The 24630-nt window shown below is 47.0% G+C and overlaps 1 protein-coding gene across 1 annotated transcript in view; it reads left to right on the forward strand.

The window, feature by feature from the left end:
- Nucleotides 1-24630, forward strand: part of MKRN2 (makorin ring finger protein 2) — a 36124-nt gene that overhangs the window by 6894 nt on the left and 4600 nt on the right. Inside the window, exons 2-7 of the mRNA XM_075574956.1 lie at nt 2596-2724; nt 4830-5002; nt 10846-11156; nt 11882-12096; nt 15352-15462; nt 23681-23825. Coding sequence (XP_075431071.1) covers nt 2596-2724; nt 4830-5002; nt 10846-11156; nt 11882-12096; nt 15352-15462; nt 23681-23825 — 1084 coding nt within the window. The remainder of the gene's footprint in view (nt 1-2595; nt 2725-4829; nt 5003-10845; nt 11157-11881; nt 12097-15351; nt 15463-23680; nt 23826-24630) is intronic.

Consider the following 24630-nt stretch of genomic DNA (forward strand, 5'->3'; position numbering starts at 1 on the left):
ATCATACACCCCACCTCGGATATCATACACCCCCCCCCCCACCTCGGATATCATACACCCCCCCCCCCCCACCTCGGATATCATACACCCTCCCCTCGGATATCATACACCCCCCCACCTCGGATATCATACACCCCCCCACCTCGGATATCATACACCCCCCCCACCTCGGATATCATACCCCCCCCACCTCGGATATCATACCCCCCCCCACCTCGGATATCATACACCCCCCCCACCTCGGATATCATACCCCCCCCCACCTCGGATATCATACACCCCCCCCACCTCGGATATCATACCCCCCCCCACCTCGGATATCATACACCCCGCCCCCCCCCCCCACCTCGGATATCATACACCCCGCCCCCCCCCCCACCTCGGATATCATACACCCCGCCCCCCCCCCACCTCGGATATCATACACCCCCCCCACCTCGGATATCATACATCCCCCCCCACCTCGGATATCATACACCCCCCCCCCACCTCGGATATCATACACCCCCCCCACCTCGGATATCATACACCCCCCCCACCTCGGATATCATACACCCCCCCCACCTCGGATATCATACACCCCCCCCACCTCGGATATCATACACCCCCCCACCTCGGATATCATACACACCCCCCCCCCACCTCGGATATCGTACACCCCCCCCCACCTCGGATATCGTACACCCCCCCCCCCCACCTCGGATATCATACACCCCCCCCCCCCCACCTCGGATATCATGCACCCCCCACCTCGGATATCATACACCCCCCCACCTCGGATATCATACACCCCCCCCCCCCCACCTCGGATATCATACACCCCCCCACCTCGGATATCATACACCCCCCCCCCCCCACCTCGGATATCATACACCCCCCCACCTCGGATATCATACACCCCCCCCCCACCTCGTATATCATACACCCCCCCCCACCTCGGATATCATACACCCCCCCACCTCGGATATCATACACCCCCCCACCTCGGATATCATACACCCCCCCCACCTCGGATATTATACACCCCCCCCCCCCGCCTCCGATATCATACACCCCCCCACCTCGGATATCATACAACCCCCGCCCCCCCCCCCCACCTCGGATATCATGCACCCCCCCCCACCTCGGATATCATACACCCCCCCCCTCGGATATCATACCCCCCCCCCCCCCCACCTTGGATATCATACCCCCCCCCCCACCTCGGATATCATACCCCCCCCCCCACCTCGGATATCATACCCCCCCCCCACCTCGGATATCATACCCCCCCCCCCACCTCGGATATCATACCCCCCCCCCCCACCTCGGATATCATACACCCCCCCCCCACCTCGGATATCATACACCCCGCCCCCACCTCGGATATCATACACCCCGCCCCCACCTCGGATATCATACACCCCGCCCCCACCTCGGATATCATACACCCCGCCCCCACCTCGGATATCATACACCCCGCCCCCACCTCGGATATCATACACCCCCCCCCCCACACACCTCGGATATCATACACCCCCCCCACCTCGGATATCATACACCCCCCCACCTCGGATATCATACCCCCCCCCCCCCCCACCTCGGATATCATACACCCCGCCCCCACCTCGGATATCATACACCCCCCCCCCACACCTCGGATATCATACACCCCCCCCGCCCCCCCCACACCTCGGATATCATACACCTTTCCCCCCCCCCCCCCCCCCCACCTCGGATATCATACACCCCCCACCTCGGATATCATACCCCCCCCCCCCCCACCTCGGATATCATACACCCCCCCCCCCCACCTCGGATATCATACACCCCCCACCTCGGATATCATACACCCCCCCCCCCCACCTCGGATATCATACACACACCCCCACCTCGGATATCATACACCCCCCACCTCGGATATCATACACCCCTCCCACCTCGGATATCATACCCCCCTCCCACCTCGGATTTCATACCCCTCCCACCTCGGATTTCATACCCCTCCCACCTCGGATATCATACCCCCCCCACCTCGGATATCATACCCCCCCCCCCCACCTCGGATATCATACACCCCCCCCCCCCCACCTCGGATATCATACAACCCCCCCACCTCGGATATCATACACCCCCCTCCCCCCCCACCTCGGATATCATACACCCCCCTCCCCCCCCACCTCGGATATCACCCCTCACCCCCCCCCCCCCCCCACCTCGGATATCACACCCCCCCCCACCTCGGATATCACACCCCCCCATATCTTCTCGGATATTATAAACCATCCCACCCCATATCTTCTTGGATATTATAAACCCTCCCACCCCCGCCCCTCCCCATCTCGGATATTATAAACCCCAACACACACACTTCGGATATTATAACCCCCCCCCCCCCCTCCCACCTTCGATAGTATGCCCTCCACTTTGGATATTATGCCCCCACCTCGGATATTATTCTCCTCCCCCCCCATACGCACACAAATTATGCCGATTCTGGGAGACAAACATTTCCGTCTGAATAAGGGAAAAGGAGGAAGTTGCAGAGCCGTCTGCTGGATAAATAGACACTTTGATTATGTAATATTATGCTTGTGTATATCACACCTTTTTTAGGTATTTCATGCATGGTGTGTGCCGTGAAGGAAGCAGATGTTTGTTTTCACATGATCTAGCGACAAGTAAACCATCTACTATATGTCGATTTTATCAGAAAGGACAATGTGCTTATGGTACCCGCTGCAGGTAAGGAATTCTATATAATTATTCTCATCTTCACATGAAATGAGCTTTTTGTGGGGGGGGAAGAGTTACAGAATCGCACCACCATACATCATATAAAAATATCACTTGTGAGCACATTCACATGACTTACCCTGGTCTGCATCCCTCCTGCCTTTCACCCTTATCGCCTAACATAGAGTGCTTCCACTGCAGCTAGGGATTGTGGGTAATGACATGCAAATTAGTGTAGTGTCATCTTTTGCTTCAAATCCATTTTAACAAGGACCCTATAAGCTTATGTTACAGAAGTGCAGAGCCAGTAACCCTACTCAGACAGTTGTTTTGTCCTTTTGGGTCTCATCACTGTGAGGTTTGTTATACTGGCGTTGCAATGTGCAGCTGGGATAGGTTTCACCCACACATTATATATGTTATAGTGGGTAACAAATGACAAAAACCCTCCACCGTACTGTGAACAGCAAATAAAAATATCACGTCAAAATGTATTGAACACTGTGTACTCATTTGCATGTCATTTCCCAGAATCCCTAGCTGCAGTGTTAGCACTGTTAGGAGATAATGGGGAAGGAGGGTGGTGCAGGCCTGTCTGAGACGTGACTGTGCTCACACGTGGGATTATTATTTGCCATCTTCACATGCTAAGTCCAAACAGAAGTCCCTATTCAAGTGCAAAGCTATGCAGTTACCATTGCATTCACTTTCAATAGGTTTACTGGCTATGCACTTACCCGGGCTGTGCAGGAAACACCAGTACGGCAGGCTTAAGCTTACAATGGATAAGAAGCAAAAGGTGACACGAATATACCCACAAGTGGTATTTCTATTTGCTGTATACCAGTAAATGCTTAACCATAATGATTTGGTGGTAGTTGAAGTACATGTGATAGCAAAGCTTTACCTTTCTTGTTTAATACAATTCTGCGTGAGTGTTTTCAGTGACAGAAAAGCAAATGAAATAACTTTATTTCATATAGTGTCCGTCTCCCAATGGGACTTAAAGCGCGTCACAATAACCTTATAGTGCCGACTTGCCCACGGTCACAAGGAGCAGACACAAGGAATTGAACCAGGGTCCCCTGATTTAGACTCATTGTCACAGTTGTATGTATTGTATGTCTTTATTTATATAGCGCCATTAGTGTACATAGCGCTTCACAGTAGTAATACATGTGGTAATCAAATAAATAACAGATAATATAAATAACAGATCATGGGAATAAGTGCTTTAGACATAAAAGTAACATTTCGGAAGAGGAGTCCCTGCCCCGAGGAGCTTACAGTCTAATTGGTAGGTAGGGAGAACGTACAGAGACAGTAGGAGGGAGTTCTGGTAAGTGCGTCTGCAGGGGGCCAAGGTTATGTATCATGTGTTCAGAATATCCACAGTGCTATTCATATGCTTCTTTAAGCAAGTGTGTCTTAAGGTGGGTCTTAAAGGTGGATAGAGAGGGTGCTAGTCGGGTACTGTCAGTACAGTTTTACAGTCTGTGTCTTGACTCACTGAGCTGCTCCTCCCTGGCATAACAAAGAGATAATAATCACTCCTTCCGAACATCAATAAATGTCACAACTCTTCCTGGCGCCATAGTCTCCCTCAATTGTAACCCGTTCTGCATGTTTTGTTGTTTACGAAGGGACTGGATGTCTTGTCACGGAAAACACACACACACACACACACACACACACACACACACACACACACACACACACACACACACACACACACACACACACACACACACACACACACACACACACACACACACACACGTTAAGCATTTTGTAATAACTGCTGTTCAAATAGGAAAACAATTTTAAACAAGTACATGTTGGTGCCACGTTCTAACAAAATGATATTAGAAGTGTCCGTGCAATCTCTACCTCCCCGTGTCAGGAGTGAAACACTTCCTGCAGGCGCCCACACCCTCACTATATAACGTGGTGTTTATATTTATTGTAGAAGTATAAGATAATCAAAGTTTGAGAATTTCTGAAAAATACAAAAAGACCTATCCCAGGGGATCTATTTTATGCATTAACATTATAAAAAAATAGAATTCTTTCCCAAAATGCAGTACTTTACTAAATGGCTCACATTTCTGTAGGTATGATCATGTCAAACCTTGTGGGGGTGCAGTGGTTTATTTCCCTCAAGGACCTTTATCACCAGCTCCTGAGATTGCCCCCCCTGCTCCTCCCCCGCAAGAGACCGCAGAACCAGTCCTCACAAACGCCCCTCCGCGGCGTGAGAAGAAGCCCCTTGTACTTCGGGATCGTGGTGAGTTGGAAATTGTAAAGATGCAGTCGGCCTGCGAGTATTTTAATGCCCTGACGCTTCCTCACGTGCGCTCGTCTTACTACGCAACGATGCATTTCATTTGGGTACCTTTTGTCTGATTTTTAACAGCAAAAACATCTTTGAACAAACAAGTTTAACCCTTCAAAGGGGAAAGACTGTGCATCTCTTGGTTAGTGGGGAACTGCATGATATAAATATGGTGGACTGAACGAGGATCTCTGTGTTTGGGCTTCTTTTAAATTCTTCTTCTTCAAAGCAGATGACTCATTAAACGCCTGGCTGGTGTGCAGGGATTTCTCACAATATTGTGCACACATGCCCATGTTCTGTTGGTTAAAATATATATTTTCTCCAAACATGACGTGAATAAAATGCTGCAATAAGTGTAGGCTAGAACCACGCACATAAAACCTAAACATGCCATTTACAGACAGAAGTAAAATATTCGTTGATCCCATTCATTTAGTTGGCTCCTTTGCATCATGACAGTGCGCAATTAACAGCGCAGTAACTTCACGTGAATGGTAATTTCTGCGTGTGCTGCGGTTTCTCACCATGCTTCATATCGGCCTTTGTTCTTCAAAGAAAATAGTATTTGGTCAGACTTCAACGATAAACAGCCAAAATGCAAATGTACTCACACGTATGTATATATAGCATATGACTAAAAATTTAGAAATATCCCAAGTATCGTTCATTGCAGAAGATTGGTATATCTACTCTTCTGTTTGATCTATAAAATTAGGGTAGTCTAAAAGTTAACATTAATTTGCAAAAGAAGTTTGTCTTTGGTACATCATTTTGAAACGACCAGGAAAATGTCAGCGTGTTCACCCCAGGTTATGCTTCCTATGCTAATCTTCTTCCTGGAGTTAATTTTATCAGAAATGAATCAATTCTAGAGTAGGTCATTTGGGGATTAGAAAAGAAGGCGAAATTACAACCCAATAGATCAGTACGCCAAGGTTCAATGAAGCTATAGCATTTTCTCCAGTAAGGGAATTCTGTACCCAGTTAGGAGGAGTTTGCTTCTGCATTACCTTGAAGGTTTCAGTGAAGTTTAGGTTCTCCTGGAAAACATCTTGGTGATCTCATGAGTCTATAAAGAATAAGGCACTTCATTTAATAATAAAAATAACGAACAGGGCTTTGGGTCAGGCGTGTGTACCCTTACAGTTTTTAACCCATAACATTTCCATGACCTTTATTCATACAATATCTGTATATACACAGTGCTTAATATACAAATGCAAATCTTTTATGTCCATAACAATGTTTTATTGTGCACTTGCTCATACTCTGTGTGCAACAAAAAAGTCACAAACAGAATTTTTTTTTTAGTACAACCCAGAGGCCAGTAGTAAATCATACACGAACAAGTTTAATGGTGTCTCGTGAATGTGCTTTTCATTAATGCTAATATAGCATGTTTGGTCCATCGATCAGAGATTTCATATGGATTAGTGTTCCATAGTGGATGGTCTATATATGTGACCAAATTTACTTGCACTTACACCGTTGCAACATTACAAATGAATATTTCGGGCAGGAGGACGGATTCTGTTACTGTCTGATCCAATGTGGAAAATCCTACATTTCTCTCTACTCTTTCGCCCCCTTCCCAACTGACTGAGTTCTAATGCCCTAGTGTCCTGTCAGGCGGCTGGACTAATGCTTATTGCTACCATCGAACATGGTGGCCATGGCAAAGGTGGTATCACCTGTCAGCTTCTTAGGTCTATAACTAAACCTGAAATCCCATACATAATCTGAGTTGTCTATTTTTAAATAAACATTCTTTTCATATCACCTTTTTAATAAGACATATTGGGCCATATTTATTAAGCACTGCTACTCCTGAGAAGAGAATTTACGGCCCTTTCACTCGAATGGACAGTGTCTCCCAGAGCTGGGGGGTCTCTTATGGAGTAACACGGACAGTGTCTCCCAGAGCTGGGGGGTCTCTTATGGAGTAACACGGACAGTGTCTCCCAGAGCTGGGGGGTCTCTTATGGAGTAACACGGACCTTGTCTCCCAGAGCTGGGGGGCCTCTTATGGAGTAACACGGACAGTGTCTCCCAGAGCTGGGGGGCCTCTTATGGAGTAACACGGACAGTGTCTCCCAGAGCTGGGGGGCCTCTTATGGAGTAACACGGACAGTGTCTCCCAGAGCTGGGGGGCCTCTTATGGAGTAACACGGACAGTGTCTCCCAGAGCTGGGGGGCCTCTTATGGAGTAACACGGACAGTGTCTCCCAGAGCTGGGGGGCCTCTTATGGAGTAACACGGACAGTGTCTCCCAGAGCTGGGGGGTCTCTTATGGAGTAACACGGACAGTGTCTCCCAGAGCTGGGGGGTCTCTTATGGAGTAACACGGACAGTGTCTCCCAGAGCTGGGGGGTCTCTTATGGAGTAACACGGACAGTGTCATGGAGTAACACGGACAGTGTCTCCCAGAGCTGGGGGGTCTCTTATGGAGTAACACGGACAGTGTCTCCCAGAGCTGGGGGGTCTCTTATGGAGTAACACGGACAGTGTCTCCCAGAGCTGGGGGGTCTCTTATGGAGTAACACGGACAGTGTCTCCCAGAGCTGGGGGGTCTCTTATGGAGTAACACGGACAGTGTCTCCCAGAGCTGGGGGGTCTCTTATGGAGTAACACGGACAGTGTCTCCCAGAGCTGGGGGGTCTCTTATGGAGTAACACGGACAGTGTCTCCCAGAGCTGGGGGGTCTCTTATGGAGTAACACGGACAGTGTCTCCCAGAGCTGGGGGGTCTCTTATGGAGTAACACGGACAGTGTCTCCCAGAGCTGGGGGGTCTCTTATGGAGTAACACGGACAGTGTCTCCCAGAGCTGGGGGGTCTCTTATGGAGTAACACGGACAGTGTCTCCCAGAGCTGGGGGGTCTCTTATGGAGTAACACGGACAGTGTCTCCCAGAGCTGGGGGGCCTCTTATGGAGTAACACGGACCTTGTCTCCCAGAGCTGGGGGGTCTCTTATGGAGTAACACGGACAGTGTCTCCCAGAGCTGGGGGGTCTCTTATGGAGTAACACGGACAGTGTCTCCCAGAGCTGGGGGGTCTCTTATGGAGTAACACGGACAGTGTCTCCCAGAGCTGGGGGGTCTCTTGTGGAGTAACACGGACAGTGTTTCCCAGAGCTGGGGGGTCTCTTGTGGAGTAACACGGACAGTGTCTCCCAGAGCTGGGGGGTCTCTTGTGGAGTAACACGGACCTTGTCTCCCAGAGCTGGGGGGTCTCTTGTGGAGTAACACGGACAGTGTCTCCCAGAGCTGGGGGGTCTCTTGTGGAGTAACACGGACAGTGTCTCCCAGAGCTGGGGGGTCTCTTGTGGAGTAACACGGACAGTGTCTCCCAGAGCTGGGGGGTCTCTTATGGAGTAACACGGACAGTGTCTCCCAGAGCTGGGGGGTCTCTTATGGAGTAACACGGACAGTGTCTCCCAGAGCTGGGGGGTCTCTTATGGAGTAACACGGACAGTGTCTCCCAGAGCTGGGGGGTCTCTTATGGAGTAACACGGACAGTGTCTCCCGGAGCTGGGGGGTCTCTTATGGAGTAACACGGACAGTGTCTCCCGGAGCTGGGGGGTCTCTTATGGAGTAACACGGACAGTGTCTCCCGGAGCTGGGGGGTCTCTTATGGAGTAACACGGACAGTGTCTCCCAGAGCTGGGGGGTCTCTTATGGAGTAACACGGACAGTGTCTCCCAGAGCTGGGGGGTCTCTTATGGAGTAACACGGACAGTGTCTCCCAGAGCTGGGGGGTCTCTTATGGAGTAACACGGACAGTGTCTCCCAGAGCTGGGGGGTCTCTTATGGAGTAACACGGACCTTGTCTCTCAGAGCTGGGGGGTCTCTTATGGAGTAACACGGACAGTGTCTCCCAGAGCTGGGGGGTCTCTTATGGAGTAACACGGACAGTGTCTCCCAGAGCTGGGGGGTCTCTTATGGAGTAACACGGACAGTGTCTCCCAGAGCTGGGGGGTCTCTTATGGAGTAACACGGACCTTGTCTCTCAGAGCTGGGGGGTCTCTTATGGAGTAACACGGACAGTGTCTCCCAGAGCTGGGGGGTCTCTTATGGAGTAACACGGACAGTGTCTCCCAGAGCTGGGGGGTCTCTTATGGAGTAACACGGACAGTGTCTCCCAGAGCTGGGGGGTCTCTTATGGAGTAACACGGACAGTGTCTCCCAGAGCTGGGGGGTCTCTTATGGAGTAACACGGACAGTGTCTCCCAGAGCTGGGGGGTCTCTTATGGAGTAACACGGACAGTGTCTCCCAGAGCTGGGGGGTCTCTTATGGAGTAACACGGACAGTGTCTCCCAGAGCTGGGGGGTCTCTTATGGAGTAACACGGACAGTGTCTCCCAGAGCTGGGGGGTCTCTTATGGAGTAACACGGACAGTGTCTCCCAGAGCTGGGGGGTCTCTTATGGAGTAACACGGACAGTGTCTCCCAGAGCTGGGGGGTCTCTTATGGAGTAACACGGACAGTGTCTCCCAGAGCTGGGGGGTCTCTTATGGAGTAACACGGACCTTGTCTCCCAGAGCTGGGGGGTCTCTTATGGAGTAACACGGACAGTGTCTCCCAGAGCTGGGGGGTCTCTTATGGAGTAACACGGACCTTGTCTCCCAGAGCTGGGGGGTCTCTTATGGAGTAACACGGACAGTGTCTCCCAGAGCTGGGGGGTCTCTTATGGAGTAACACGGACAGTGTCTCCCAGAGCTGGGGGGTCTCTTATGGAGTAACACGGACAGTGTCTCCCAGAGCTGGGGGGTCTCTTATGGAGTAACACGGACAGTGTCTCCCAGAGCTGGGGGGTCTCTTATGGAGTAACACGGACAGTGTCTCCCAGAGCTGGGGGGTCTCTTATGGAGTAACACGGACAGTGTCTCCCAGAGCTGGGGGGTCTCTTATGGAGTAACACGGACAGTGTCTCCCAGAGCTGGGGGGTCTCTTATGGAGTAACACGGACAGTGTCTCCCAGAGCTGGGGGGTCTCTTATGGAGTAACACGGACAGTGTCTCCCAGAGCTGGGGGGTCTCTTATGGAGTAACACGGACAGTGTCTCCCAGAGCTGGGGGGTCTCTTATGGAGTAACACGGACAGTGTCTCCCAGAGCTGGGGGGTCTCTTATGGAGTAACACGGACAGTGTCTCCCAGAGCTGGGGGGTCTCTTATGGAGTAACACGGACAGTGTCTCCCAGAGCTGGGGGGTCTCTTATGGAGTAACACGGACAGTGTCTCCCAGAGCTGGGGGGTCTCTTATGGAGTAACACGGACCTTGTCTCCCAGAGCTGGGGGGTCTCTTATGGAGTAACACGGACAGTGTCTCCCAGAGCTGGGGGGTCTCTTATGGAGTAACACGGACAGTGTCTCCCAGAGCTGGGGGGTCTCTTATGGAGTAACACGGACAGTGTCTCCCAGAGCTGGGGGGTCTCTTATGGAGTAACATCACTTAGTAAATATGTTGACTTTTCTTTTTCTTCTGTATCACATCAAAAATATATTTGTATTTTTTGGTTAAGTTTTTGGGAAGTGCATAAAATGGCTGCTCTGTCCTCTTAAAGGAAATCATGTTTTTGACATTATGACTGCATACACATTCTATAATGTCTAATGTTTTATTAAAATTACTTTGCTTTTCTGTGCTTTTCTCCCAAATATGTTTTTGATGAGTTGCCACGCTCACAGAATAATTACGTATTACGAACATTGGAAAGCGTTTGTTTGTGAAACGTTCAATAGCTTTAAACGAGTATCTTATCGTTTTTCACACCGTTTTTTTTTTTTTTTAAAGATCTCTGTGGGTTATCAGAAGAAAAGGGAAGAGCAAACCCTGCCCTTCAGCCAAGTTACAGCAGTGATACCCAAGTAACTGCTTTGGAAGCAAAGCCCCATTCCTATCTGCAAGCCATTTGTACGGGCCTGGAGGAAGGAGAAGCAGGGAGCCCCTATCCTGGGGACCCCCAACAGCTTTGCCCTTACGCAGCAGCTGGAGCATGTCAGTTTGGCGACAGCTGTGTGTATCTCCATGGTGACGTGTGCGATATCTGTGGCCTGCACGTTCTCCATCCTTGTGACCAGGAACAGAGGAAGACCCATGAAAAGGTAACGCGGCACATATTGATGTTGGGATTGTTGCTGCAGTTGCCGTGAGACCACTACATGGGCACGTGGAATAGACTTGTACAGAATTAGGAGGCTCCTCAGCAAGTAGCCGCATTTAGAGCCAGCCAGTACCGCTGTGTGCTGTACTTGGGGCAAATGAGCCATGTAAAATGCCTCAGGATTTGGACGCCATTGAATACTTGATGTTAATGGGCCGGAGGATGGAAGTTTGGATGGCTATATCTCCGTTATATCGTTATTAGTCTCTTTAATTATGCGATATACTCTGCCACTTCTTTAATGGCTGTATATGTATCACTGCTGCCTTGTAATATACATTGCAATTTATTTTGTGTGCACTTCTATATTGTATATATGTCTTTATTTATGTAGCGCCATTAATGTACATAGCGCTTTACAGCAGTAATACACGTGGTAATCATATAAATAACAAATACAAATAACAGATCATGAAATAAGTGATTCAGACATAAAAGTACCATTTAAGAAGAGGAGTCCCTGCCCCGAGGAGCTTACAATCTAATTGGTTGGTAGGAAGAACGTACAGAGACAGTAGGAGGGCGTCCTGGTAAGCGTGTCTGCAGGGGGCCACGGTTTATGTATGAGATGTATAGTATGAGCCACGGAGCTACTCGTATGCTTTGTCATATTAATATTGCAGCACAAGCCATTACCTTGCTGATGTTTTGTTCTTCCTATTGCAGTTGTGTATGGAAAACTTTGAACATGAAATGGAAAAAGCATTTGCCTTTCAGGCAAGTCAGGAGAAGGTCTGTAGCATCTGCATGGAGGTTGTGTATGATAAATCTTCATCATCTGAGAGAAGGTTTGGGATTCTTTCAAACTGCAACCACACTTACTGCTTATCCTGCATCAGACAGTGGAGATGTGCAAAACAGTTTGAGAATCCTGTTATAAAGTAAGTCGTTGCCACGTGTAAATTAATATTCTTACAAAATGCTTTTGTGTGCAGATAGGGGATGGGGCGGGTTTCCTCCTTTGCTGAATCGTGCTCTGGGGATACCACGGTTTCCAAGATACTTAGTTTCAGCGCCCCCGTTCAGGATTTCAAAATGGCCACGAAAGCTGCAACGTCAAGGGGATGACATTGCTGCTTCCTATTAGGCAATACAGACAGACATCTTTCGAGCATTAACTAAATGTAAGTATCACTGGGAGGTGCCCAAAGCAGAAAATAGTGCGGTTCAGCTCCTGGAGGGGCCCCCCTGTTCCACTTCCTAAAAAAGAAGCATTTGGATTTTTAGTGCCAGAACTTCATCTCTCAGTATATGTTGGTGAACTTTTGGCGTTCATAACAGATACAGATTCGTTAAAGTATCTTGCATTAAACATTATTTTAAATGCCTGCATTTAGTTTCTATTGTTATATATAGACATGCTATAGATATGCTTCTTTCTACTTGCGACCTATCAAGTTGTGCAAATAGAAGTTGACGTTCGCAACGAAAGTACGTGTATTGTTTTTATGTTTACTTAGATTATCACATGGTAAATAACACTGCCTTTCTCTCCAGAGCAGGGTGAAAGGGAGAGAGACTCCGGGGGCATGCCTCTCTCCAGAGCAGAGTGAAAGGGAGAGAGACTCCGGGGGCATGCCTCCCTCCAGAGCAGGGTGAAAGGGAGAGAGACTCCGGGGGCATGCCTCTCTCCAGAGCAGGGTGAAAGGGAGAGAGACTCTCTGTGGGCATGCCTCTCCCCAGAGCAGGGTGAAAGGGATAGACTCTCTGTGGGCATGCCTCTCTCCAGAGCAGAGTGAAAGGGAGAGAGACTCCGGGGGCATGCCTCTCTCCAGAGCAGGGTGAAAGGGAGAGAGACTCTCTGTGGGCATGCCTCTCCCCAGAGCAGGGTGAAAGGAAGAGACTCTCTGTGGGCATGCCTCTCCCCAGAGCAGGGTGAAAGGGAGAGACTCTCTGTGGGCATGCCTCTCTCCAGAGCAGGGTGAAAGGGAGAGAGACTCTCCGGGGGCATGCCTCTCTCCAGAGCAGGGTGAAAGGAAGAGACTCTCTGTGGGCATGCCTCTCCCCAGAGCAGGGTGAAAGGGAGAGACTCTCTGTGGGCATGCCTCTCTCCAGAGCAGGGTGAAAGGGAGAGAGACTCTCCGGGGGCATGCCTCTCTCCAGAGCAGGGTGAAAGGGAGAGAGACTCCGGGGGCATGCCTCTCCCCAGAGCAGGGTGAAAGGGAGAGAGACTCTCTGTGGGCATGCCTCTCTCCAGAGCAGGGTGAAAGGGAGAGAGACTCTCCGGGGGCATGCCTCTCTCCAGAGCAGGGTGAAAGGGAGAGAGACTCTCCGGGGGCATGCCTCCCTCCAGAGCAGGGTGAAAGGGAGAGAGACTCTCTGTGGGCATGCCTCTCTCCAGAGCAGGGTGAAAGGGAGAGAGACTCCGGGGGCATGCCTCTCTCCAGAGCAGGGTGAAAGGGAGAGAGACTCCGGGGGCATGCCTCTCTCCAGAGCAGGGTGAAAGGGAGAGAGACTCTCTGTGGGCATGCCTCTCTCCAGAGCAGGGTGAAAGGGAGAGAGACTCCGGGGGCATGCCTCTCCAGAGCAGGGCGAAAGGGAGAGACTCTCTGTGGGCATGCCTCTCTCCAGAGCAGGGTGAAAGGGAGAGAGACTCCGGGGGCATGCCTCTCCAGAGCAGGGCGAAAGGGAGAGACTCTCTGTGGGCATGCCTCTCTCCAGAGCAGGGTGAAAGGGAGAGAGACACTCTGTGGGCATGCCTCTCTCCAGAGCAGGGTGAAAGGGAGGGACTCTCCGGGGGCATGCCTCTCTCCAGAGCAGGGTGAAAGGGAGAGAGACTCCGTGGGCATGCCTCTCTCCAGAGCAGGGTGAAAGGGAGAGAGACTCTCTGTGGGCATGCCTCTCTCCAGAGCAGGGTGAAAGGGAGAGAGACTCCGGGGGCATGCCTCTCTCCAGAGCAGGGCGAAAGGGAGAGACTCTCTGTGGGCATGCCTCTCTCCAGAGCAGGGTGAAAGGGAGAGAGACACTCTGTGGGCATGCCTCTCTCCAGAGCAGGGTGAAAGGGAGAGAGACTCCGGGGGCATGCCTCCCTCCAGAGCAGGGTGAAAGGGAGAGAGACACTCTGTGGGCATGCCTCTCTCCAGAGCAGGGTGAAAGGGAGAGAGACTCCGGGGGCATGCCTCTCTCCAGAGCAGGGTGAAAGGGAGAGAGACACTCTGTGGGCATGCCTCTCTCCAGAGCAGGGTGAAAGGGAGAGAGACTCCGGGGGCATGCCTCTCTCCAGAGCAGGGTGAAAGGGAGAGAGACTCTCTGTGGGCATGCCTCTCTCCAGAGCAGGGTGAAAGGGAGAGAGACTCTCTGTGGGCATGCCTCTCTCCAGAGCAGGGTGAAAGGGAGAGAGACTCTCTGTGGGCATGCCTCTCTCCAGAGCAGGGTGAAAGGGAGAGACTCTGTGGGCATGCCTCCCTCCAGAGCAGGGTGAAAGGGAGAGACTCTGTGGGCATGCCTCTCTCCAGAGCAGGGTGAAAGGGAGAGACTCTGTGGGCATGCCTCTCTCCAGAGCAGGGTGAAAGGGAGAGACTCTGTGGGCATGCCTCTCTCTTATGATAGAGGTTTAGGATTAGTGAGCACTTGAATAACACAGTACAATAATCTCCATGATTGTATTAAAAAAAATAGATGTCTTTTAAAGCAGCAACTACTGTACAAGATGCTATGCAGTTATTTATATGCCGTCAGGCATGGTGGGTGTTTGAGAAAAGGGACACTGGTACATTTCATGTCTGGGTATGCACAATGCTCTATCAGCATTGCCATTAATGACTGATTTGTGGCCATTAAAGCTTCCAGCAGCTGTTCTGGCTATACACACTGCTCAAGAGCAGGACGCTTCCAGACAAATGACCGTCGCACTAATATTTCTCTCTGCAGTCGGTAGCCCTGTAACAGTTGTCATTGTCCCCTTTGGTGTGTTATTATGGGATATTCTGCAGCAAAACTGCCATTGAAACGCTGATACACTATTTTATAACTGCATCTCTATTAGAAATAAGAATTGTACATGCTTGCTTGGTACCGATTATGCATCGTATTGGATACGGTAAGAACATGTAGCATGGCTTTCAAACAGCCTGGTTATTTCTGTTGTGCCCGTTGTGGTTTTTGTTGCATACTTGTTTTTGTTTTGTTTTTGTAAGGTCTTGTCCGGAATGCCGTGTGGTGTCAGAGTTTGTGATCCCAAGCGTGTACTGGGTTGAAGACCAAAGTAAAAAGAATGACCTGATTGAGGCTTTTAAGCTGGGAATGGGGTAAGTACAGTTCAGAGCTGATATAGGCATAAAGGTGGAATACTACATCGCTGATCAAAACAAAGTTTTGTAAATTATTTTAACATTCTAGTTGATTTCCTTAAACTAAAAAGCATGTTTAAAAGCAAATCTGTGCTTCTCTGGGAAATTACAAATTGCATCTCTTACGGGCCACTGATTGGGAAAGTGTCTTCAGCTTTATCTCACAATACCCGTATGGGCGAGCCAATAATGAGAATGGGGGGGGGAGGTGCTATGGGTAGGAAGGAGAGTGCGCTGGCTGAGCACAAAGTGACATCAGGCAAAGGCAGCCTAGCCAGAGGAAAGCGATCCCTTCCCAAGTCTCCGCTAATCATAATTATAGACTAACTTCAAATATTTTAAACATACTTCTTGGTGTCAGATTTTGGCAGAATGGCATCAATCCCTCACTTGTAATCTGTTAAACATGTCACTGCCATTAGCGTACTTGGGTTTCCATATAGATTCATAATTAGATTGTAAGCTCCTCGGAGCAGGGACTCCTCTTCCTAAATGTTGATCTTTATGCCTGAAGCACGTATTCCCATGTTCTATTTGTTATTTATATGATTGTCATGTGTATTACTACTGTGAAGCACTGTGTATATTAATGGCGCTATATAAATAAAGACATACGTACATAATAAGTAGACTGTCACGAAAGGGATATCGGTCGGCTTTGAGCTTGTTTTTCAAGCCCCCTCTATAAAGACAAATATCTATATCATGGTGTCTAACAGGCCAGAAATCTGCAGCACTCACTGGGATAAGTATAAAAAGGAATACATGTATTACATCGGGATTAGAACAGAAGTATGGGCTGTGGGCGACGTTTCAGACCTCCCGGTGTCTTCTCGAGCTCCCCATGGCGGGTCTGAAGAAGGAGTTGCATATTATCAATGCTTATAGCGCATATTAGAATGGGATGTATCAATATTTTTTTATTTTATTTTTTTCCCTTCCATGCATTCAAAAAAATGTTCCTGGTATAAGATGGTGTAGACTGCACTGCTCCCCAATATATGATTACATGTGGATTGTTAAATATCCCCTGGGTATATCTTTTAGATGTGTTGCGCTATTCATATACATAGTGCTTCACAGCAGCCATAGTTGCAACAAAGTAACATGAGATGTAATACAAAGTGGTTGAGTGCTTGCGCTGGCTGAAGCATACAGGCATCCACGTTAAAATGGACAAGCAGCAGAGGATGCTCTGAGTGCTCATTTGCATGTCATTACCCAGAATCCCTGGCTGCATTGGAAGCATTGTGTGCGAAGAGATTATGGTTTTTAACCCTGTCAGACATGAATGTGCTCACAGGGGATTTTTGTTTGCTGTGTATATATACATTTTAGCTATGCCTGGCCCATTAGACTTCTCACTGCCTTTATTTCACATGCCGCTAACCTTTCCTTTTTCTCGGCAGCCCTGTGTATGCGATTTCTTATCTTACCACAGACTACCATTATTTGAGTAGCTAATAGCCAACATTGGAATTGTACAATCTTCTGTCGCAGCTTGTTCTTGCCGTCCTCCCAGCTCCTTTCCGTGCCGGGCTCTCAGTGCCTTACTTGGCAAGTCTAAGTATTTCATGACAGAAATCACCAGGCCCAGAGCAAGATGCAACACGAGCATAACTTAACCGAACATGAAATGGAAAACTTGCACTTAGTATGTAACTACTATGGGATATAAGGGAGAGCTTTAGCTTGCAGCTTGCAGTGTTGGGACCGGTTTACATTAAGGTGCATTTCCACTTTGTGCAAACTACTTTATTTTTTGGCTAGTGGCCTCTAGCTACTATTATTTATTTGAATAAAACACCACATTGTGACATTTTCCACTCGTTTTCTGTAATATCCCTGATAACTGTCACTTTGGTATCACTAGAACTTTTTCCTAGGTTTGGTATAATCTCATTACTATCTTCTAATAAAAGAATTGTGTGTTTGTTGGACAGCGTCTGTGCGTGTAGTTTTCAGTTAGGTTTTGGATATCTGGTTTGAGTTACGAAGTAGCCATACACAGTGCTAGGCAGGTGATGCATTGCTCATGGGTAAATAATGAAAGTAAAGTTGATTATCTGAGGAATACATATTTTTATATATATTTATTTATACCAAACTGATCTTGATTCCAGTGCATCATCTATAGGTTTTGAATCATCTACCATGAACGTGTGTGTGTGTGTGTGTGTGTGTGTGTGTGTGTGTGTGTGTGTGTGTGTGTGTGTGTGTGTGTGTGTGTCGTCTCTGCTATAGCATACTTATGACTCAATTTGCTTCTAATTTCTTATACAACTCTTATGTATGCAAAGGAAATACCACTTTTTATAGTTAAGCTACTTACAAAAAGGTCATGATTTGTTTGATTGTGTAATTCTCACCAGTATTGGTATTATATTGGGCATTCCCATTTTGTTTACAAGCAGATGACAATCCGCTTCTGTTGTGAATTTGTAAATCCTAATTGAGTTCATGAATTTTCGATGGTTAACCTATGGGGATGACATGTCCCTGTTTGAATAATTTAGTTATCCAAATATTACACACACGGATGTTTTAGATTGCTCACATCTGCATATTGGAAAGGTCATTGCTTTTCCTGTGTTTGTTTAAGGTTTTAGGACATTGCTTTTAATAGTACGCAATTTTTTGTATATATATGTTGACTCTGACTTACTAAAGTGCTGCTTGTCCTCAGTAGACTGTTTATACATGGTTCCAATTGTATGTAAATTGAGCAATGGTGATGACATTAACAATGTGACGTGGTTTTTGCTATTTCTTTAACAAGCCTTCTTGAAATCGTGCAGAGTACGACTACTTTCAGGCACCGCTGGTTTATAAGAAGTTGTAAACCTTTTCTAACATCAATGAAAATCTCATTTTTGGAGAAGAACCTTTAAAAAAAAATGGCATTTTCCTTAAAAGAAGTTGGAAATGTCGCATTATGTGGTGTCAATCTTGCACCAAAAAATGCCACGTGAGACAGGTTGTACATAGGCCCCGATGCAAAGCCGCGGTCTCTAATCTGTGACCGTACATAATCAACGTGATGTGGCCCACGTAGTATCACTTCAAATGGCAGTCTGGAATCGTATGGACCTCTCTTGCCAGACTTTTTTACATTTTTTATCACTAAATTGATGGTATAGTCACTGCACTGTATATATTTATACATTTAAACTTTATAGGTAGTTAGGTAGTAGCGCACAGTTTTGTTTTTTGTGTTTACTGTCTTGCCAGACTTGCCTGTTCTGTACGTCTATCGAGCCAAAAAGACATGTTAACAGACCAGGCCAACGCTGCTTTTATAGATGTAGATAGATATATAGATATCTATAGATCTTTAACACCATCCTAGAACTCTAGTTCAGGGTATTCCGGTGGGACAATTCCTAATGATTAGGAGGAATTGTAGTAACATCGATGAGTTTGAAGCTCAGGCCTCTATCATGACCAAGTGCTTCCTTGAAAGAGGTTATAAGATGAAGACCTTATAGGCATACAAAAGAGCTAAATATCTACCGCGTAGAGACCTCCTTACTGACTACTTCTAAAAAAAGATGACAAAGTGGTACGCTTTATTGGGACCTTCAATAAGCAGTGGCACCTGGCAAGTATTCTTGAGACTGTGGCATATCCTTAGAGCAGATGTGGACATCAAGGACATACTACACAGCTATCCTTCAGTGGTTGGCAGAAGGGTGCTTAACCGTAGGGACATAATAGTCCATAGCCATTTCTCAGATGCCGGTTAAAACTTGGTTGCCACCAAAACCTTTAGGTACCTAATAGCTGTCAGAGGTGCAAAGCCTGTCAGCACATCCATACCACTAAAACATTCCATAACTGGGAAAAGTCACAGATTCGTCAAATTAGAAAATGTATTAACTGTCAGAGCTTAGGGGCGATCTACAAAGGGGTATGCATATGTGGTAAAATCTGTGGGAAAGACCAACCGATAATTCAAACAATGTGTACTTGAACACATAGGAACAGAATGGATACCCCTGTCGCGAGGCACATCAGTAACATAATGGTGATTTAAAATGCCATTAAATTCTTGGGCATTGATCAATTCTCCACCGGCCAAAGGAGAGATGAGTTGGATTCTATACTACTTCAGAAAGAGGCACGGTGGATTTATACGTTGCAAGCATTATCACCAATAATGAGGGTTCTGTTTTTAGCCTTCATTTAACCCTGTCTTTGACTTTTCCAGCATCAGTAGTGCCATTGTCATGATGTACACTCTGGCTGTCCTCTCTATACCTACCTAGTTTGGTAATTAAATAACACTCATTTTCTCCATTACATTAAAAGATCAGACACTGACATACTTTTATTCATTTTATTGTGTAAAGAATGAATTAGTGCTCAATTAGGAATCCACTTGCACCATTGACTGACAGCATCATTGGCATCACAGCAACCACTCATGAAATAAGGGACTGTGCATATCTGGACAAAGAGATAAAACATTTAACAGCGTAATTAATCACGTTTGCTGTCCATCCATTGTTAGACAACATTGATCTAGAACATTATTGAATTATATCATTTTATTGATGTGTTGTATCCTATAGTACTTCAGTTTTAAGTACTAGCAGTACAGCAACAGTTGTTTGAGCCTGAAACATTTCCGCATACTACACATATAATCTCACTTACCTGGGATAAATTATCATTATACAGGTTGGTACCTATATCTTCTATACTAACCGTATCATGTTGAGATTGACAAAAAACAATCAAGCAGACTTCTCAATCAACTGCACATGCGTGTGGCAACGGTAGGGTTAAAGCTGGGGAAAAAATCTGTTGGGACACTCCTACTGGCCGTGACAAAGCGTTCCCTTGCGAAACGCGCACATCCGACCACGTGCACGCGCGGGGCTCATCAATGGTATCGCAGACATAGACTCCACACGGGAGTACTTGCGCTGCGCTGCTCCTGCAGAGTTCATGCTTCTGATTTAAGATCTGATGGTCTTACAAAGCACCTCTTCAAGGGGGGAGAGATTTAAGGCACCAATGGTGTCTGAAAGGTGATTTAAGGGACACACATACCCGGTTTACCTGCAACCCCTTGTTCACTACTAGCATTCAATACAATTAATTGGCATCAGTTTATTTTAATTCTCAGAGTTCAACTGATATACTATTTGCAAATTGATCGCCTAATCCTGTTCGGGGTTATTTTCACTTTGAAGGTTCACATTCAGGGAGTTGTTTATACAGTTTTATCACCCCCTGTGGTGCCTTATTCAGACCATGATTATATTTACGGTATACTACTTAGCTGCAGGTTTCTTTATTAGAGAACTTTGCAGCTATTGTCTAACGCAGTGTATGGTTTAGTTGCGGTCGCCTTTGTTTTGCCATAGGAGTTCCAGCAGTGCCTTAATTAACTATGCAGCTGTTTAGTATAAAGAGCACCAGTATCTGCAGAGATCAATCAATTAGAGATCCCTGCTTACACGACTGTTTAATACCTAAACGAGTGTACTTATCTAACCTCGTATGGTTATCGACAATTCATTATTTTCATGTGTAGGCAATTATCTGTATCAGATCTTTGCTCACACGTTTGTTACAATTGGTTCACTTTGATCCTACAGTGTTTACAGTCACCTGACACTTCATATCATTTCGAATACATTGTGTACATAGCGCAATCCACAGTGTACTGCACACATACTTTTGCCTATTTACAGCTCAACCACGTTATAGCGCACTCCGCTACAACATGGATCCACTTATAACGTGGTCTGAACGTGGCTCCCGTTTTTATAAAGCTAAGCTGCATTTTTTTATTTGATTTATTTTCAAAGGTTTATTGCTAACGAAGACACACAGCAGATACAGCCCTGCAGGTGCACACTCTGGGCGGATAGCACTGAACCTAGCAACACCTTCCCTAGCATTTCTAAGAACAGGCTGCACCGACTGCAATAGTACAAGGATCAGGTTTACATGGCAGATCGTGGCATGCTCACGGTGAGCAGGGGGGGGGGGAGATTCTCTCCCCCCCCACCCCCCCAACCCCAGTAGTGGTCAACAATTCCCATATTAGAACATATAGATATATGTCTCCAGTTGTTATACTGGCAGCTTGAAGTGAAGGTTTGTGTGTTCAGGCCCATACTGAAGTTTTTGTTGCTTAAAGCACATGTCATGTGTACCCAAGGACAGCAAATAGTGCACACTTTTAGGAGTAAGGGATTCAATTTAACGCATCCAGGGCTAGAATTGTCCTTAAACTCAAATTCTTCCACTTAAAAGGTTAAATATACCAATTGCCCCAGGTCAATATTTAACCGATTCCGTGCCAGATTATGCCTGCAATGCAAATAATTAAAGGGTTAAATAACATAGATTCCCCCTTAAACGGTAAGACTCATAGGGGTCATTCAATATACCGCAATCGTGCACCATTTTATAGAAGCTGCCACTGATTTATATGGGAGCTTCCTTACAATAGTGCCCCGATCAGCCGCATCTTAATGTAAGGATTAATCCCCATACAACTATAACTGTGACTTTTACCTGTAACTTTCTCCTTGCTCTGCACATCTTCCTCTTCTAGGACATCTGGCTTCTCCTGCAGCCTCTCTCCTTCCTCCGTTTGGGATGTGCTCAGATCCCGCTTGCCCTCTGCATTAATGTGCTGGTGCTGCTTGCACCGATCCTTCTCCCCCTCTGCAATCACTGCTTCTTCATGCTCCTTATTCTGCTGGCTCTCAGCTTCCTTACTCTCCCCAAGTCTCCCAAACCGGATCCAGGAGAAGATTGCTGTCAGGATCCCCACAACCACGGCTGCTCATGGTCGCAGATACCCGCTTTCCTCCTGTACGACTGAAAGGCTGCTGCGCGCTGGCTGCTTGCACCATGCCAGCACCACCCTACAAAACACAAATACTGCAGCTCCCTCCCCTTTTGGTTGCAATGTACACACACACACACCCTCCCCCCCCCTCACGGCGGCCATTCTCCCCCCACCCCCCTTCCTGCGATCCCGGTTATGACGCGGTCGCATCTGGTGGACCCTAAGCACCGCGTTATAACGGGTTTCAGCTGTATTAGGTCTCTTATATTGTGCACCAATTTGTTACTCCGGTCAGCTGCTGGTATTTCAGTAACATCTCCCTCTTCTTCCAACTCCCTTGGTGGATTTCTTTCAAATAAACATCACCAAGGACAGTGTTTATCATTAATACTTTACCCAGCATTGTCTGTTATCTGGGGTTACATACTGCTAGATTCACAATGCGCTATTTAATTGTTTTTTATAGCACTGTTTATATATCGTTTGTTCCTATTAAGTTATTTTCATTAACACATTAATCACTTGGTTTTGAGTGCTTTAAATTGGGGTTCATTTTCTCGTGTGTGTGTGTGTGTGTGTGTGTGTGTGTGTGTGTGTGTGTGTGTGTGTGTGTGTGTGTGTGTGTGTGTAAAAATATTCCCTATCAAATCCCTTCATCCTTCACATTTCTGCAGGAGATCTTGTTCAGCATGCTACAAAGTGGCTGCAGAATATTACAGGGTTTATGTTGTTACTGTTAATTACTAGGACTTGTTCCAATACGTTCAATAACCTGCAAAACAGGATTTCCTCAGCCAAGTTCAAAACCTGATCGGTTCAATATCCAAATAAGTGCTTTCTAACATTCGTTAATGACCACATGGTTCTGCATTGTATTTTGAAGCATTAATTGCATACCTTTTATGCTGATCAGGTATTTTATTCTGCTAGTTTCAACATTGCATTTTCTTTTTGTCTTATTTGACTGTTGAATACGAGCATGTCCCAATCTATACACTCACAGCACCACGCACAATGCTCCCATGTACTAGGAATGGCAGAGTTCCTCTTGAACATTGTAGATGCGCATTAAATATTTATCCGTTAATATCATGGCATCTCATTTACTGTGGTTTGTTTGTGCTGGAGAAGAGTTCAGCTTTATTCAAATGAAGTAGTCTAAAATCTTCTCCAGCACGGGGAGCACGGCTCCGCAGCATGTTGAATACAGGGGTAAGTTGTGAGGTCTGCGTCTGTACTATTTTGGTTTTATGCAGAAGTATATTCGTTTGCTCTCCTGTTCCTCTTTGAAAATCCTAGCTGAATGTATGTTCCAATTCCTAATGATATACATTTTGCAATGTTAATTTTCTATTCCAGTAAAAAGGCCTGCAAGTATTTTGATCAAGGCAGAGGAACTTGTCCATTTGGTGGGAAATGCCTTTACTTGCATGCTTACCCTGACGGCAGCAGAGCGGAGCCAGAGAAGCCACGAAAACAACTTTGCTCTGAGGGCACAGTTCGGGTAAGAGGAAGCTGTCATTCTGCATTATTTTGGCCATGATTTTTACCTTTTTATATGCGAGTTCAGTGAGTCACACCGATTCTTACATTTGAGAAATGTGTGGATTGTGCTGAGACAGCATAAAAATAATGACTAAAATCATAAAAAATCTCTTCAAGTCATTATAAAAGTCTGTACTTTTTATTTTTTTTAATTCAGATTACAATAAACAGATCTGTCAGCCTTTCCCTCGTGCCAAAAGACACGTGCCTCAATTTAGTCTCCCCCCCCCTCTATAACACACACCCATTACCTCATCCATTCCTATCGCTTGTTTCTTCAAAACACTTCGAAGCTGCAAGTTTGCTCACCATGCAATCCACCTAATTCATGCGCTTTTAATATTGCAACTGCAGTTACAACTGGGTACTAGTTGGGGGACTCGCCACTTGTTCTGCTGCTTCACTGTGCAAGTCCATACACTGGCTCCCCATACCCAGCAGAATCCAATTCAAGATTCTGGTTCTCACCTACAAAGCTCTCCATGACCCAGCCTTCCTCCATGTTTCCAATCTATTCCCCAAATAATCTCCCACACATGTTCTATGGCTCTCCTGCCTCATTACTTCCTCTCACACCCGCCTCCAAGACTTCTGCAGGGCTGCCCCATAGATATGGACCTCCTTACTCTGCTGCCTGACTCCCCCACATTTCATACTTTCAAAGGTTCCCTCAAAACTCATGTCTTAAGAGGCCTAGCAAGTACGCTCCTGATAAGCCAACGATTAATACCATGCTGAGTGACTTTATACCCCCACCTATCCTA

The sequence above is a fragment of the Ascaphus truei genome, chromosome 17 (assembly GCF_040206685.1).
Source record: "Ascaphus truei isolate aAscTru1 chromosome 17, aAscTru1.hap1, whole genome shotgun sequence".
Lineage (NCBI taxonomy): Eukaryota > Metazoa > Chordata > Amphibia > Anura > Ascaphidae > Ascaphus > Ascaphus truei.